A 16,437-nucleotide genomic window follows, 5' to 3' on the forward strand; every position below is an offset into this window, starting at 1 on the left:
AGCCGAAACCAGGACACCATCTAAACTGAGAGTTCTGTAATTCACAGATTTCAGCATCATTAAAAAGGTCAAATATGTCTTTCTCAAAATACCAAGTCAGAGAGACAAGGCTTCGTGACCAAGGTAGCCTGGTTCCCTGCAGGGGCATCTAACCCTGTGTCTGCCATGGCGAACTTGTGTGACAGCAGGGAGGGAGTCAGACCTGTGTCATTGCAGGTGGCTTCTGGTTGCTCATACCTCGCTTTCTGCAGACCCAGCATGTTATGCCTGGGATCGGATTCACAGGAGTGCTGCCTGCGCTTCCACCTGCAACCAGGTCCGTTGGGGGCACGTTATCAAAATAAATAAAAAAGAGAAATCAAACCAGGCAGGTCTTACACATCTCAAAATTTACATCTGAATTTGCAAACACTCTTGATCATTGTATTGACTGTCTACACGAACTGAAAATGGGAATAAGAGCGTCCTTTATTTTGCTCTGTATGGAAAGCCCCGGGAAACCCTGTGTTTAGTCTACATAAGTAAGTAACCTGGCTGAAAGTGCATTATTGGTGGAATAAGAAATGCTGAAAAGATCTACAGAACCATACTTTTGATTTGCAAAGTGTTTGCGAGTGCCTAGTATGGGATGATACTATGCAGGGTCATCTTTGCTGGAAGATATCAGAGACTACTCAATGGAGAGAAACTCTTGCTCATCAGGAATAGCGCTGGTGCTTTGCCTTGCCTCACCGCGCAGAAACAAGGAACAGATGAGGTGACTTGTCAGGTCCAGTCTTATATTCCTAGGACTGGCCTTAAGTGTTTCGATCTATAGAAAGTTTCTGTGTAACATGATTCGCTTGCGTACGAGAGGCACTGATCTCACCGAGTGCAAATAGCCTCCTCACAGAGGACAGTGAATCGCAGCCACAGCCTCTCCTAAACAGACCTATGGAGGGGTTGTTGAACCTGTGAAACAGCCTGTTTGTAGAGAAGCAGGTTAATGCTTAAACACCTAGGGAGAGGAAAATAGGTATATTAAAAGACAAATTTAGCGCAAGCACAATGCCATTCTCACTGTGAAAAAAGGAAGCTTCTCGGTCAGCCTCAGCAAAGGGTGTAACCCCAAGTTTTGTTCTATTTCTGCAAAACCTTGCCAGCATCTGATCAGCCCATCAAGCTGAGTACATCTCTGCTATTAGTACATGCACTAAATGAGTAGCTCAAAAAATCATTGCCAAGTTATGCTTAAAATTAAACACCCTAAAATTAAAAAGAAGATATATAAGAAATGCTGGTGATTTTAATTTTAGCGCACGCTTTAAACAAACAAAAAAACCCAACCCAAAACCAAAACAGTGTTACACTTGCAAGTTCTCTTGGTGAGCACGAAAGCAATATATTTGTAAGGAAAACAGACAGAGATGCTCTAGTTTTGTAATTATATGAGCTGGAGGGAAATCACAAGTTATCCTATGACACGTGCTGGTATTGCAAGAACAGACTGCACCATCTCCAGTTTGGTTCAAAGCACAAAACTGTGGATAGCACTGAGCAAGGATGCAAATAGGGAACCAGTTGGGCAGGAATTTTTCAAGATTTGTAAGGTTCACACCATTCTCCTGCTTCTGTTCCCACTGTCAGGGGCAAAAATGTTGTCAGTGAGACTCAATGAATAGCACGTGGCAGAAAAGTAACAAACAGGATGAGCAGCTGCCCATGTTCTGATCTGGAGGTTTATCTGTCCAGGGACTTTCAGAACCATGGAACTGGCTGTGTGAAGTGGGTAGTGTGAAGTTATAACTTTGCCTCTAGGGAGAATGAAACTAAGTCTAATTAAAGTCTCTTAAATCCAGAATGTGAGGGCTCAGATTCGCGGAGGAGAGACTAAAGGATGTGGAGATCCGTTGCATCAGGGACTTTGCCCATGGGCATGCCTCTACCCTGCTACAGTTAATGTAGCTCTCCCAGCACTGTATCACCTTGCATTACACCAAGGGCCAAACTAGCTTGAATTAGGGGCAATTACCATGGGTCTGCTGGCAGGCAGCTATCTCCCATGCTGGAGTAACTTGTGCCAGAATCCAGAAGCTACGCGCATGCTTTCACACCTGTGCTTTCCTTAGATGGTGCCCTGGGGTCCAGCTGACAGCTGCTCCCCCCCCTCTCTTTTTCTAGCCAGAAGTTCAGGAGGTGAGAGGGGCCACATGCCGTACAGAGGTATCATTGTATACAAACCCACACCTGTTTCAGGAAGAGTTTCAGGATTACAAGTAATTATTAAAGCTATAAAGACACATTCATGGGGATTTTGCGGTTGAGTGTGAAGCACCTTGGGCTCCTTGGCCTTGGAAGGGGATGCTGGAGCATGATGCCACGTGACAGCTGAGCCCAACCCAAAACCTAGCCTGAATCACTGTTTTCTTCATAATTGAACTGAGCCTGAACTGCAATTTGGAAATTTTCTTGAACTGTGAGTTGAACGAGCATCGGTCACAGCTGAACACCATCCAGCATTTAAGCAAAACCCCAAGGTGCTTGGACTTCCTGCAGAGAGGGGAATTTAAATCACTGTAATTTGCATGCCAGCTTGCCAGGAAGAAGACATAAGATGTGCGAGTTCATATATTTATTAACCACTTCTCACTGTCTTCCTCTTCAAAACCTTTCCTGCCAGACTCCTCTCGATAGCTGTTGGCTAAGACATGTCACCAGCAGGGACTTCATGCAACTGCCTGCAGTCCTGCCCTGGGTCTCTCCAGCTTCTGCGGCAGGAATAGCTTGGTCTTTCCTCTTGAAGGTGGCACACTTTCATTTTGCTGTTGCTTGCAAAGCATCTGGTGTTGCAGGGCATCACACAGACCCTGTGATTCCAGCCCCCACTTGCAGCTTTGGTGGGCAGCCATGGGGAGCTGTGTCTGTGGGCCAGTTCGGAGCAGGCAGGACTAGACCTGGCTCCCCACTTCTGTCCCAGCCTCCCCAGGGGACACTGGTGGCTCCCCAGACAGACTCAGTTCTTGTCTGGGAATAGTTTTTTTTCCCCAGTGAAAGTGTTTTCCAGCAGGACACAGCTATACTGGGAGCAGCTTCTGATTTGCCCTGTGCTAGATGATGCACATGAACAGAAAAATGATCTTCCCTTTACTATTGAAAGATCTTGCCAGGAAAAAAAACCAAAGAAATAATAAAAAAAGAGAAGATTGCCATCTGTGTTTGAAACACCTGACCCATGTAAACCACAGAGAAAACAGCCTGTGACAGGTCTAGTTAGGCTGGGATCCTGGGAGCACACACCCACCTCAACCTACAAAAAGCCCAAAGCTTAATTGTGGGTGCAAAGAGCAAACACTGGGTACGACATCTGGGCTGACCCCCTGCGGCAACTGTCCTGGTGAGTCTCCTCCTCTGTTATTCATGTCTGTCTTTCCCACATGTAGCCTCCATAGAAAGGAAACCAAATTAAAAATTGACTTTTTTTCTTAAATTTTTTTTTTTAAAAAAAGCTCACTCGCCATTGACCTCACCCAGTAACAATGATCTTTTCGATTGCAGTTTACGGTAGGTCTGATGGCTGAAAGAAAATAACATAAAAAGCCCCCTGGGGATGCGCAGCTGTGCACCCTTTGAGCAGATGCTACAATGACATCTTGGAAACGGGTACTGGGGAGAAATCCGTAGCTCACTGCCTGCCTGCTGCTGGCCACAGCCACCTCTGGGTTGTATGTGGCAGGTCTCAGCCTTGATAGCCAGATTTTGCGCTTGTTGTGATGGGGATGAGGCTCTGCTGGTTTGAGATTTCAGCTCGCTGAGGAGTCTCTGAGATCAGGAGTCACAGCAGGTGGAGCGCAGCAGGTCTGACATTGCTATGTAGCTGAGGATGAGTCACACGCTTAGTGCAGCAATTCCTGAAACCATGTTTTTCCCCCTAAAATCGGCAAAAAGGGATCAAATGAATTTTGATTAATAAGCACCCTCTCTGCACCTCCTGGGACATTCTGTTGCTTGTCAACTTTTAGCGTACTATGAAGTTCACCATAGGAAAAAATCAAGTGCTGGCTAGAACATCTAAAAGCTCATTGTATCTGAGCCCACATGATTGTTATTATTAATATAACCCGTAATAAGTGCAGTGGTAATGACAAAGCAAAACAAGGTGGCCACTGTGGTTAGCACGCTGCCTCTTCTGTGCTGTCAGTGAGGCCATGACACTTTGCTCCTCAGGCAGCAGGAATCCAGCTTGGCTTTTGGCTGTCCCTGTATTTAGGGTGATGTGCACGAGCCTGCCTGTGAGGAGGGGGCCGGGGTGGTGCAGCCTCGCTGCCTGCACCTGGCAGGGTTGGTCGCCCCTCCAAGACCCTGCTGCACCCACTCTGCTTCCTGGGCTGGAGCCAGATGGGGAAGGGGACAGGGACAGGGACGAGGACAAGGAAAGCCCCTTGTGAGACTGTTGCTACCGGAGTTTGTTGTATTGAACTGTGGCTGGGAGAGGCGCATTTTCTGCTTGTTTCAGCAGACCTGTCCAACATCATTTGTGTATGCATGGCTATAACTGGTCTTAATTTCTACACATTAGGACTTACATGTTGTTTGTCTGACTTATAAGCACTATATAGGGGGGTTCTTTCCGTCTGCTTGCATATTTTTACCAGTGTTAATTCTGTGCCATGCTGTAGCATTAGTATGCTTTGGCCATACACTTTCCTTGGTTGTCTGCTTTGAAAGGAAGTAAAAGAATAAAAATATAGTTTGACTTTTCTGCATCAGAAATTCAACTACTATGCACAGGGTATACGGGGCATCATTAAAAGCCAGATCTGAGTTTTTGTCTGTGCTTGAAACTCCAGGCACCAGCATAATTCTGCATACCTTGATGGAAAATTTAAAAACTAAGAACACATATTTATGACTGGTTTTATTTCTTCAATCTATTTTTAAGCAAAAACTCTGTGTTTAGACTCATATTCTTTTATTGCAAAGATCTCATGCTGCCTACTTTGCTCCTAAGTAACTCACATTCATTGAAGTTGCTTCATAAAGATAAAAAATGGAAGGATTAACCCCTAATTTGTGCTTTCTGAACACAATCATTTCTAAATAGACGAAAACAACTGCATTAAATTTTTTTTTACCAGATTCTGAAGCCCTGCAAATATTTGCTGCAAGTGTTCACTTCACACCAAGAACACGCAAAGGGATCAAAAGCAGTTCGGGCCAGAGGGTGCCACAGACATGGCTGCAAACACACTCGCCAGCCCTAAACGTAGCTGCTTACAGCAAACTGGCTTTGCTGATGAACAGGGCTAACTCAGCACCGACATCCCGAGGAAAGATCTGTGCTAGCTGAAGAAAGGTCCCAGGTAGTGCCAACAGGACCCACCTCACGTTGTCCCCAGGCTTCATCCCCAGGCTCTAGCACAGGCAGGCTGGTGCAGAACATGTTGAATACTCAGGAGCATCTGACTTGTGTCGAGCGCACCAGGCTCAGCTACCTTTTGTGGTGGTAGACTGACTTGAAAAGCAGTCTGCAGCAGGAGAAACCTGTATTTTCAGGTTTACTGGGGCATAATGAACGGCTTTTCAGGCCAACATCAATGAAAATTGCACTTAAACTCACAGATAAGATGTGATAGTCAGACATTATCAGTTGCTACAGAAGATGCAAATATTTTGACACTGCAAACTACTACTAAAGGCAGGTATGTTTCCTTGTTAGTTGCTAGACAGCTTAAGAGATAGATTTCATTTATTCTCATGGATCTTTTGGAAGATACGGCGCTTTCACATTTTCACATTACTTTCTTTTTTAATGTGCGCACTGGGGATTCTACATCTTATTAAAAATGAGATCTCAATGACTCTAGTATGTCAAAGGCCTCAATCAGCATGGTGCTATAGAGAAGCCAAAGACCTAATACAGGCTAAATTTGTAAAATGCAAACAGCTAAATAATTCAAACCAACGACATTAATTTCTGTATAGTTTGTTTGTCTCCCAGCCAGACTGGTTTCAAAGGGTTGAGGTGTTTTATTAAAATAAGAACAATAAGAAGAAAACAGTTCTACTTCAAAGCTGTTTCAAATCAGTTGGGTTTCCCCCATCTTTCCTCTTCAGGTTACAGAGCTGCCTCCAAGACTGAGTAAAAATCTGGCTGAAGATGGCAGTTGCAAGCATAGTGAGTATACAGCTATGCTGTTGTGTACATCTCTGTTTTTCTTTCCCCTCTCTTTGCCTCCATCAGTTTTCTGCCTCTCTTGAGCCAATGATGCTATCCTACCATAGCAGTAACACAGAGCCTTCTTCCCCACCTCTTTTCAAAGTGGGGATTTTGCATTTTACTGGGTATTTGAAGCTGCCAAGCCAACAGTGTTTTGAATGATCTGACAGAAATAATGCTCTCACCACCTGCCATTTTAATAACTGAAGCTTGCTGGAGGTGGTGAGCTGCTGTTTTGTAAAGAGTTTGTTGCTCAGCAGGTCATTTTTATGTCTTTGCTGTGCCACACACTTCAAACAATCTGAAACGTGCTGTGTTTTGCTGGCAGCCTTTGTTCTTTCCCATCTAAAATAGAATATATTGGGGATCTTCAACTATATCTGGTGGAGAAGGGCAAATTTATTCTTTACTGAGCCACCTCTCAACACACATTTACTTGATGTCCCATTGCAGGTCACCCACCCTAGCAAGACCAGCCTGGATGACTACAGGAATGACAGCGCGGTGCTGTCCCTGTATGGAAACCCTGTGAACGACACAGACTTCATGTGCAACAAGAGGCAGGTCAGGCAGTTTGCTCGAGCCTTCCTGCCAGTGTTTTTCTGGCTCATCTTCTTGGTGGGCACAGTGGGAAACGCCTTGGTCATGCTCGTCTACTGCAAATACCGCTTCAGGAGGAGCATGATGGATCGGTACCTGGTGCATCTGGCCATTGCAGACCTGCTCCTCCTTTTCACCCTCCCTTTCTGGGCCAAGGCTGCCTCTGATGGCTGGATCTTCAAGAACTTCATGTGCAAACTTGTCAACAGTATGTATAAGATCAATTTCTATGGCTGCAGCTTGTTTCTAACCTGCATCAGCTTTGACAGGTACATCACTATTGTCCAGGCAACAAAAGCTAAAACTTTTAAGCGAAGGCAGCTCCTGCACAGCAAACTCATGTGCTTGGCTGTTTGGCTGATGTCCATGAGCCTGTGCATCCCAGAAATCATGTACAGCCAAAGCATGCGGGTAGGTGATGTAACAGTTTGCAAAATTACATACCCACCGAATGTCAGCATGACCTTCAGAGTTACTGTCCTGGCCTTGAAAGTCACAATCGGATTCTTCCTCCCGCTCCTAGTCATGGTTATTTGTTATGCCCTTATTATCAACACTCTCCTGCAACCCAAAAGATCCCAAAAGCAGAAGTCACTGAAGATTATCATCATGATCATCACTGCTTTCCTCCTCTCTCAGTTCCCATACAATATTGTTTTGCTGGTCAAAACCATCAGCACTTATGCCAGGGTGGTGTACAACTGCCAGGCCGCCAACCAGCTGGACATTGGGCTGCAGGTCACCCAGAGCATCGCCTTCCTCCACAGCTGCCTCAACCCCTTCCTCTACGTCTTTGCTGGCGAGCGATTCAGGACAGCACTGGGCAGGATGATGCAGAGCAGCAGCTGCTGGCGGAGCCGGGGCCAAGAGCAATGCTCCTCTGCCTGCAACAGCCAGGAGCACAGCTCAAACTGGTCCTTTGCCATGCTGGGGACACGGCGCGTGAGGAGCTCCCTTACCCTCAGCACCCACTTGACCTCCTCTGCTACGCCCCCTCCTTGCCAAGTCCTTTTGTAAGGTAGTTCCCCCACTTCTCCCCTCCAGAGGAGCACCAAACTCTTCGGAAACCATCTGTATACCCCAAAGACTGTCCCAGAGGAATGGGGAGCGCTGGGGGCTCCTTACATGCCCTGTCCTCACCGTATGGGAGCCAGCTGGGGCTTGCTGGCTGAAAGGAAGGGAAACCTTCTGCACAGGGCAGCAAATGGAGCAGTACTTGCCGTACTGAGGACAAAAGCTATCTTTGTGGCAGCTGTAAATACCCAGCCCATCTGCAGCTCAGACCACAGCCTGAAACAACAAGCCTTGCAGGGAGGCAATAAAACCGGCAGCAACAGAGGCAGATGAAGCAGGATGAACCACCCATCCCGTCCGTAACACGCAGCAGGAGGGGGTTCAGCCTTCATTTGTGTTCCAGCCATGGTCTCCGACAGAGGCGGCCAGGCTTGGGAGCGCTGCCTGCTCCTACACCAGATGCCCCCTCCCCCATAAAAGAGAACAGCCTTTGGCTCCTGCACTGGTTTACAGCAGTAGGCAAATGCTGCTCTCTGTGCCCGTGCAGACGCAACTCTGGTTTGCTGTACAGGTGGTTCTTCTTGCAAAGCAAAGCCCATCGTTCATGTTCATAAAGTGCTCGTTGCAGAATTAGATCTATCTTTCTCCTGTGTTTTAGCTGTATACAATTTATTTGCTATGGCTCCTATTTTGATACTAGAAACAAATCACCTCACAATAAAAATTTGAGGGTGCCAGAGACACTGAGTTGTCTGTCCCAGGGATATTTGCGTATGGTGCAAAACTGTAATAAACCAGAATGCAAAAACCAAACCCATGATTCAACAGACTGCTGGTTGCACGCTGATTTCTTTGCTAACGGTGAGAAAATATATTTAGCTTGGGGACAGTAAGACAGAGAGTAATTAAGCATCAAGCCTAATGTGAAATTTGAAGTGAGACTTCAGGTTGATGGAGGCAGCAGTTCCCAAAAGCAGTGTGCTGTAATGCGTCCCGCAACTTCTATAGGGCTTTCAGCGAGCCGGTGTTGGTGCCCAAGGCTGCAGGGCATCGCAGGGCTGTCCCCCCTCCCTCGTCCCCTCTCGGGGCCATGGCATCACCTGACCTGCCCAGCCGCAGCCTGCACCTCCCAGTCTTCAATCGCAAGGTGTAGTGCTCAGCAGATTTTGTTTTAAATAATCACGTTTAACCTGTTCTGCCTTCTGGCAATTATTTCTTGCAGGAAGAAAGTGTTTTCTTTGTGCATTAATCATTAAAGCATGTCAATAAACACAAGCTTTCTGCAAGGTTTGGCACTGCTTTTCTAGCCAATACAGTACATCTGAGCAGATGGTGTTCTATTTTCATATACTTCGATTAATGAATTTTTAATTTTTTTTTTACCTTCTCCTTAGGGAAGAAAATGGTGAAAGATTATGTATTTTTTCACTGTATGTGTAAGAAGGGTTTGGGGGAGCTTTTGCAATTTGCGTTGAGCTCAATGCAAACGGATGCTGAAATTCTGTTAAATAAAGGCACTGCCAGATACACTGAGGGGATGGACTGGTTGTTTCTTGCCCACATGTCCTTCCCAGGTTTGGCTCTGTACACGCAACCTGTTTCCAACGACAGGATTTACCTCTCCCAAAAAAGGCCAAAGGAAAACGTTGCTAACAGGGTTTACTTCACATCTGTAACCCCTGGGGTGTGGGAGCCACGGCTGAGGACCCCGCCAGCGCCAGAGCGGGCTTAGGCTCCTGAGGCGAGGGGTGGGGTGCAGTTTTGGGAGGAAGGGCAGGTTTCTGAGGGCAGAAGGAGGGAGCATGCCGGGGGCAGGCGCTTCCCCACAGCAGCTGAGCTCCACGACACCTTCCCAGGGCTGGGGTGAGGGTGCTCCTACCCAGAGGGTCCTCCCGGCCCCAAAGGAGCCCTGGAGTCATGCAAACAAGCAAACAAGCATGCAAACTTCAGCTGCTGCTGACCCACGGGCCTGCCCGGAGGCCTCGAGCTCCCCTTCCCTGCACAGCATCCCGCCGGCCCCAAGAACTAGATTTTTGGGGACTTCTCAGAGAAGGTAAAAGCTTCTTCACTCGATGAAATGTGGTGGGAAATTTTCTTGCTTGGTTAGCAGGTGAAACTGTTGAGGGTGGTGAAACTGCGATGAACTTTCAGCAGTTTGGGGTGGTGGGGTTGTCCTCCGGTCACATCCCGCTCTGAGTCAGGCTGCTCACCGCAGGGAGCTGGGGGACCAGCCCCCTGGGGCAGATTTGCCCTCACCGGGCTGTCCCACCAGGGCTGCTGGCAGCCCAGCAGCTGCTGCTGGCTTCCCAGGTTGCTGGCACTTCCCAAACTTAGTATTGCCTCCCCTGCCCCATGGCCCCTCACATCCCCCGTGGGATGTTGCCTGAGCCTTACCCACAGCTCCAGCAGCATGTTCACCAAGCAGTTGCTGGAAGCCCTGGGAGAGGCCTGAGATCTACAGCTCCCCTACCCTCTCTTTAAGGCAATTTGTTCCCAGATGTTCCCAGTTTTGTGTTGCTGTCTCCTCTGCTGTCCCTTTTCTTTGAAGGAGCAGCTTGGCTTGCCTCTTCCCTAAGCACTCGCCCCCCCGGAGACCCTTCATTTTGGCTCCTAGTCCCCACCTGAGACTTCTGAGAGCCAGAAGCGTGCCAGGACCTGAGATTTTACCCAGGCAGGAACCAGACCAGACATGCCTGCTGGCCTAACACGCTCAAACTATGCAAAGGCTGGAAGCCCCACCACAGCAGGGACAGTAGCTTCAGGTTGTCATTGATCTGCTGTGATGAAGGGCTCAGAGGTAGCCACAACCACAGCGCAGGCAGTCACGTAGCCTTGCACTAGCCTGCTGGTGGTACAAGGAGAGGAAGCTGGGAGAGCCGATGAGAAACTTTCACTCTCTGCAGGCAAACCCGCCTTCCTGCTGCCTGCTCCTGCCTGAGAGACGTGCTTTATAGAAGTGCCTCTTCCAGAGAGCAGAAAAGCAACAGAAAGGTGTGAAAGAATCACACTTAGAGCTGCGAGCATCACTGAAGTGACAGTAGGCAAAGTCGACCAGGTGTTGATGCTCTGAAACCAGAACCATGGATCGGAGTTTGGTATGTGCAAACCCATCATTTCCAAGTATGGTCTGGATTGATTATCCATCATTTAACTGACCAGAGGCCTTAGTCCCAGTTCCCCCGAGTGCTGCCTGATTTTTTCAAGCCCTCCTGGGCCATATACATTTTAAAACCTTATATTTGGACTTCAAAGCATCCCTGTGACATTTCAAGGACTAATGGAGAGGATACCACTGTTTCATGGCAGCTTCATGGCACCCACAGTAGAATGTCATACTGGATGTGCCAAGGCCAATTCTTGGGGCACAGGCCAAGAAACAGGTGGGTTAAGAGCCGACATAAGGCAGCGCCAGGGCAGGGAGAGCCTTGCCCCTGGCATCAAGGAAGGGAGGAGGTATTGTCCAGTACGACAAAAGATGGATTACTGGAGATGTACACAAAGGCTTTCAACAGCTACAGCCTCTCCTGCAGAGCTGTTGTACAGCAAGGTACAGTCACTTACATGTGCATCAGGTATATGTAAAACTCAGTCTTTGCAGGTCCTTTGTACTCCAGGTTAGGCTTTGTTGGATACTCTGTCCTAGAGAGAAGCCCCTGAGCGTGGTGTGGTGGCTGGTGCTCCTGCTGGAGCACAGGGACAGGAAGCATCGCAGCCTCCACCTCAGCAGCCTCCACCTCAGCAGGAAACTCCTGTGAGGAAACAGAAATAACTGAAGAAAGCAGCAATGACTGGTCATGACAGGGCTTGCTGTCCTCCTGACCCCATTCAGATGGCCCCAGTAGCTCAGAGGAGCCCACCCGCTTACCACGTGCCCTGGGGCTGGGACTACAGATGCAAACGCATTAGCGACAGGTGAACAGTGCCTGCGCCTCACACATCTTGCCCTCCCACAGCCATGCAACGTAATGCGGGCAAACAGACCCGTCCGGGACCGGAGGGAAGCCAGACGGGAGCCCTAAGCTGAAGAGCAGCGCTGCTCAGGGGCATGGACAACAGTGAGTGTGTAATTGCTGTCCTTGAGGGTGCTTTGTTTTTACCTTGACGGGGAAGCAAAGGCAGATGAAGGTGTTTCTCAGCCATGGGGCTGTGCCCTTGCTGAGGCAGGCTCAGCTGCTCCAAGCCACCAGGACATGGTGATACTTCCTCTAGCTTGGGGACTGACTCACTTAATACTTATTTAATGATCTCTGCTGTTGCTCTGTTGTACTGTACAGACGCAGCCTTTCTCCACCAGCATGACAAACTATTTTCCATTTTCCTTATCTTGTAAAATTTTTTTCTGCTTAGAAGTAGATCAATCATCTGACTTACATTCCAAACAAAGCTATCTCCGCAAGGCAGACAAGGGACACACATTCTCAATGATAGAGAATTTTATTTTTTTAATTCCTGAGGTTAAAAAAAGAAAAAAAAAAAGCATCAAGAAACATTCCAGTACACAACCGTCTACATCTCTGTAACTGTACAGAAGCTGGTATACATAAATCTCTTTTTCCCCTATCTGGAGCATGAAGTTTGATGTGAACTGGGTTTGCAATTCTTTGGCAGTTAAGACCAAAAGATGTTTCTTAACAAGTTATAATCTCAGTGACTGAGCATAATTAAAACTATAGTGCAATTTCAATTTTAAGAAAGGAGTGAAGTCAGGCTTTTGTAGCTTTGCTATTTTGTAACATGGTACACTCTTGTGCAATACATCTCTGATTTTTCATAAAGCAACATTGAATAATGCTGAGTAAAGGAACACTGTCATTTTCTTAAAGCAACTACTACATTCCTTCCTTCACATAAACTTCTGCATAACTAAAAAGACTACATTCCATTGCTCCAGCGCCCAGGAAAAACACCCAGTTGCTTATGCTGACCACAATGTATATACTCTCTTTGTCCCCTGAGTGTGACATCCCCTGCAATTAATTTCATGATCAATTTAAAATATTTCTTTTCTCTTAATTGCATTCCTGAGGATAATACAAGGCCCAACTCAACTAGCCACCTGAGCACCTGTAAATAGATTTATCAGCACCCCTGGCACAGCTCACATGAACAAGTGCTTTATGAATGGAGGTATAAGGTGCTTGAAAGAAATAATCGCTTTCACAAACCTATATTTGTGCTAAGTCCTTTATTGGGTTTCCATGGCTCCAGTAATAAACTGTCCGGGACATTCAAACAAAAGGTCAGTACTAATGACAGGTTCTTTACTGTCTTCTCTGCATGGCCTCTGAGGTGGAAAAGATTCCCCCTTCTAGCTGACATGAGGGGATTCCTGTTCTTGAATAGCTGCTTTAAACAGTTGTGCTCCTGTCCACTTGTTGTACCTTATTCACCTTTTGAAACTTTTTCTCCTTCTTAAATGCTCTCCTCTGTTAGAAGCAAATCTTTTCTTTTCATCTTTAAACTACAGGTTCTGGGTCCCACTCTTAGCCCTCTTTCAAAAAGCAAAATAAGCCATAAAACTACTCTCATGGGGCAGGAAAATGTGAAGAAAAGGTACCGCAAAGACTCAAATGCTAAATAAAAATAATTCAGTGTTTTTATTCCCCTCCTCCCAAGCATATGCCTCAGTCAGCCTCAACACTGTCTACATAAAAGATTTGCAGGGAAACATCTGGCTTACTAGATGGAGCCAATTACTTTAAGGGTTACATAAACAGTGGCTAAAAAATGTTTGCCACAGGATGAAAAACATGTTAAGAACTGGGATGCAAAGAGGAGATCAAGAGGTAAGTCTGTCAAATAATTCTGAATGGAAATATTTCAAATACCTTTGAGGAGAGATGTATTTTCGCCTAAGATACTTGACAATGTCCCTTTACCTTACATTTGGCATTTTAAGAAAGATATCCTAGTAAGATTAGTATTCTAACTAAAACAACAGAAAAACGCATTTAAAAACCATACCTAAAAGCTTAAAGGAAAACTGCAGCAGACTTCAGTAACAGCTCAGTGAAATTGCATAGCGTATGGTACACAGTACTCCATTTTTAAGCAATAAATAATCTCTTTTTGCCTAATTAAATATAAAACATAGCTTCAACACTGAAATATGCCATAATTCATGAAGTGATCTGTGCGCCGTTTATTGCCTGTTTATTGCCCTCTTCAGTCTCTTGTCCATCTCAGTTTTCATGCACACAGCCAGGTAAGGGTTTAACTGCATTTCAGCCTGTTCCCTCAGGAGGGGAGTAAACCAGCTTGCACCTTCCACTGACCCCTCTGCCTGGCAGAGGCTGCGGAGCACACCACCAACATGAGAAGAGGTGTCTGAAGGGAAGGGAAAGGGAAAAGCTATTGATGAGCCAGACACCTAAAATCTAGGTGCTCCATGAAACGTAATCATTCTTTTACGATCTTTTTCAAGCTCACTGTATTTTATACATTGTTAACAACTGGAATGAGTGATTAGCAACCTCTAGCTTTATCTGCAGTATTCTTTTCTTTTGTATGATCAGAAATTTCCCCCTACCTCAGCTGCTGCCACGTAAATGTCCAACACTTGTCTTGTGATGCCCATCTTTCAACCAACCAGCTTTTCCATGTAGGAGATCCCTTATGAGTAATGGATTTGACCAGCAACACATAGACACCAGCTGGACGCTCCTGACTTCATTCCCTAGCTGAGCTGATCCTTCCAATTCCCTGCCCTTGTTTTTACATTTACAAATTTGCTGCCCCTTTCCTCTCTCCTAAATCACTTGCTTCAGCTTGTGCTTGCCCTTTTTCCTTCTTTCCTCTCATGTTTTATTTTCTGACTCCCACCACAACCCCTGTATAGCAGCTACAGCTGCCACCAAGAATCTACAGGGTTCCTGGCAGGCTGTGCTGTTCTTCTACCAAACGCTGCACAAAAACCTTCCACGTCTGAGGTTTCCTTGGGAGAACAAGAACTTTAAGAAATCAGACACACCTGAAATGGTGAGGAGGGCTGGCTCGGGAGAAAGAGCTTTTCTCCTTTCTCCTGCTAAGTGTTTTGCCTTTCCCTCAGAAGACAGGATTTTAAACCAGAAAAATCTGCTTTCAGATATTTTGACAAGAAGTTAAATTCTATATAGAAAGCAGATGGTTTATATGGAAATTCTGTATGAATGAGAACCCAGTCTTCCCTTAAAAGGTAGTGTTTACAGCCAGCTTTGTCCCCAAATCCAAGATGGAAAGTTAGCAGCTGGCTAGGGCAACTGCAAGGGTTAGGAAAGGGACAGAATACACTAACACCGGGTGGAGAGCTCATCAAGGCTGGATATGCATTTGGGTTTGGATGGACATTTTGAAAGCAATTCAAACTTTATTGCTATCTTCCACATGATCTGGAGAGACTGTTGACCTCCTTAGAAACTGTGCTTTCCTGTAAATGATGATGACTAAGGTGCTAAAGCAGGAAAAAGGAATGCTCCTCTTCCTAATATCACACAGTGAGCAGTACTTTATTCCATAAATGATACTCCTGATTCTGCCACTGGTACTCTCCACAACAGCTGGTTTCACTGGACCAGCCTGCAGAGTACAGTGAGCAAAAGTGAAAGGAGTTGCTGCTTCATGTTGTATTATTTTGTCACTGGTATTCAGTACCACAGCATTTGTAAAAGCCAGTTAAGACTTACCAAATCTTAGCCCAAATTGTTAAAAACCCTGTGTTTGTTGTTTATAAAACTTGGAAAAGATAAAAAATTCTAGATGGATTACGATATATGCCTGTGAAGATTGAAGTATTGCATAATTGTCGTTCTGACTGTAAAAGCAGTACAGCAGAACAGAAATGGTTATGTTTACTCAGTGAAGAGGTCAACAAAAATATGCATTTTTCTTTACATTTCCTTTTGAAGGATATTTTTTTGGAAGAAAAGTAATCCAATTTTCAGTAGAGAATTTCAGTTTGCATTTAGACACCCCCACACTTATTTTTCTCCCCGCTGAAAAAGATTTGGTTATTATTGACCTGTTAAATCAAACAACATGGCTTTTCAGCAATCTGTACACAGTACAGAATCATTAGTGTTCCTAAAAAGGCTTCCATTTTTTAGTGTATACATGTTCTCTAAGTGCATTGTAAGTATTGCATAGTTTCAAAGTCTTCAAACACAGTGGTAATCATAATGCTTACATGTACAGAAGTAATAGCATTTCTTAAAAATGTAATTTAAAATAACACAGTATAGTCAAGGCTATGGAAAATCGCTTCCATCATAGATGACAGGTCGCTCGACAGCCAAATGATAAAACACTCTTTTTGAGATAAACCTGTCAAGAAAAAAAAAGAGAGCAAGATGATCACTTTAGCTGAAGCCAACTGGACAAGAAGCCTTAAAAGTATATTCAGTCTTTCAGTTCATACTCAAGCAAAAAATTGTTGTTAAAAAGTATGCCTGTGCAAGGGCTGTCAGGTTTGTTGTTAATAAGATGACAATTCTGACTAAACTGTCTTGGAAAGAGTCACAGATTACTTGCTTACTTCTGTTTACCTTCCCAGAGGTTGAAACAGAAAAGTGGAATTCTCCTATGAAGGAAGAAAAAAAACCACCAACAAGCAAAGGTCAGGCTGAAGATCTTCTGGCCAGCTGGGACCAATT

General features: G+C 45.6%; 2 protein-coding genes across 6 annotated transcripts in view; one reads left to right on the forward strand and one right to left on the reverse strand.

The window, feature by feature from the left end:
* Positions 1-6,136: 6,136 nt before the first annotated feature.
* On the forward strand, positions 6,137-8,276 carry CCR9 (C-C motif chemokine receptor 9). The gene is made up of 2 exons (XM_037386239.1): positions 6,137-6,154; positions 6,650-8,276. The coding sequence occupies exons 1-2, from the start codon at positions 6,137-6,139 to the stop codon at positions 7,811-7,813; spliced, it is 1,182 nt and encodes a 393-aa protein (XP_037242136.1). The 3' UTR covers positions 7,814-8,276.
* A 4,702-nt stretch (positions 8,277-12,978) lies between these two features.
* Positions 12,979-16,437, reverse strand: part of FYCO1 (FYVE and coiled-coil domain autophagy adaptor 1) — a 52,953-nt gene continuing 49,494 nt past the window's right edge. For all 5 annotated transcript variants that reach the window (XM_037385522.1, XM_037385527.1, XM_037385526.1 and 2 more), the window contains exon 18: positions 12,979-16,108. In XM_037385522.1, the coding sequence (XP_037241419.1) occupies positions 16,033-16,108 (76 nt within the window). In that variant the 3' untranslated portion in view covers positions 12,979-16,032. The remainder of the gene's footprint in view (positions 16,109-16,437) is intronic.

Source organism: Falco rusticolus, chromosome 4, assembly GCF_015220075.1.
Source record: "Falco rusticolus isolate bFalRus1 chromosome 4, bFalRus1.pri, whole genome shotgun sequence".
In the NCBI taxonomy this organism is placed as follows: domain Eukaryota; kingdom Metazoa; phylum Chordata; class Aves; order Falconiformes; family Falconidae; genus Falco; species Falco rusticolus.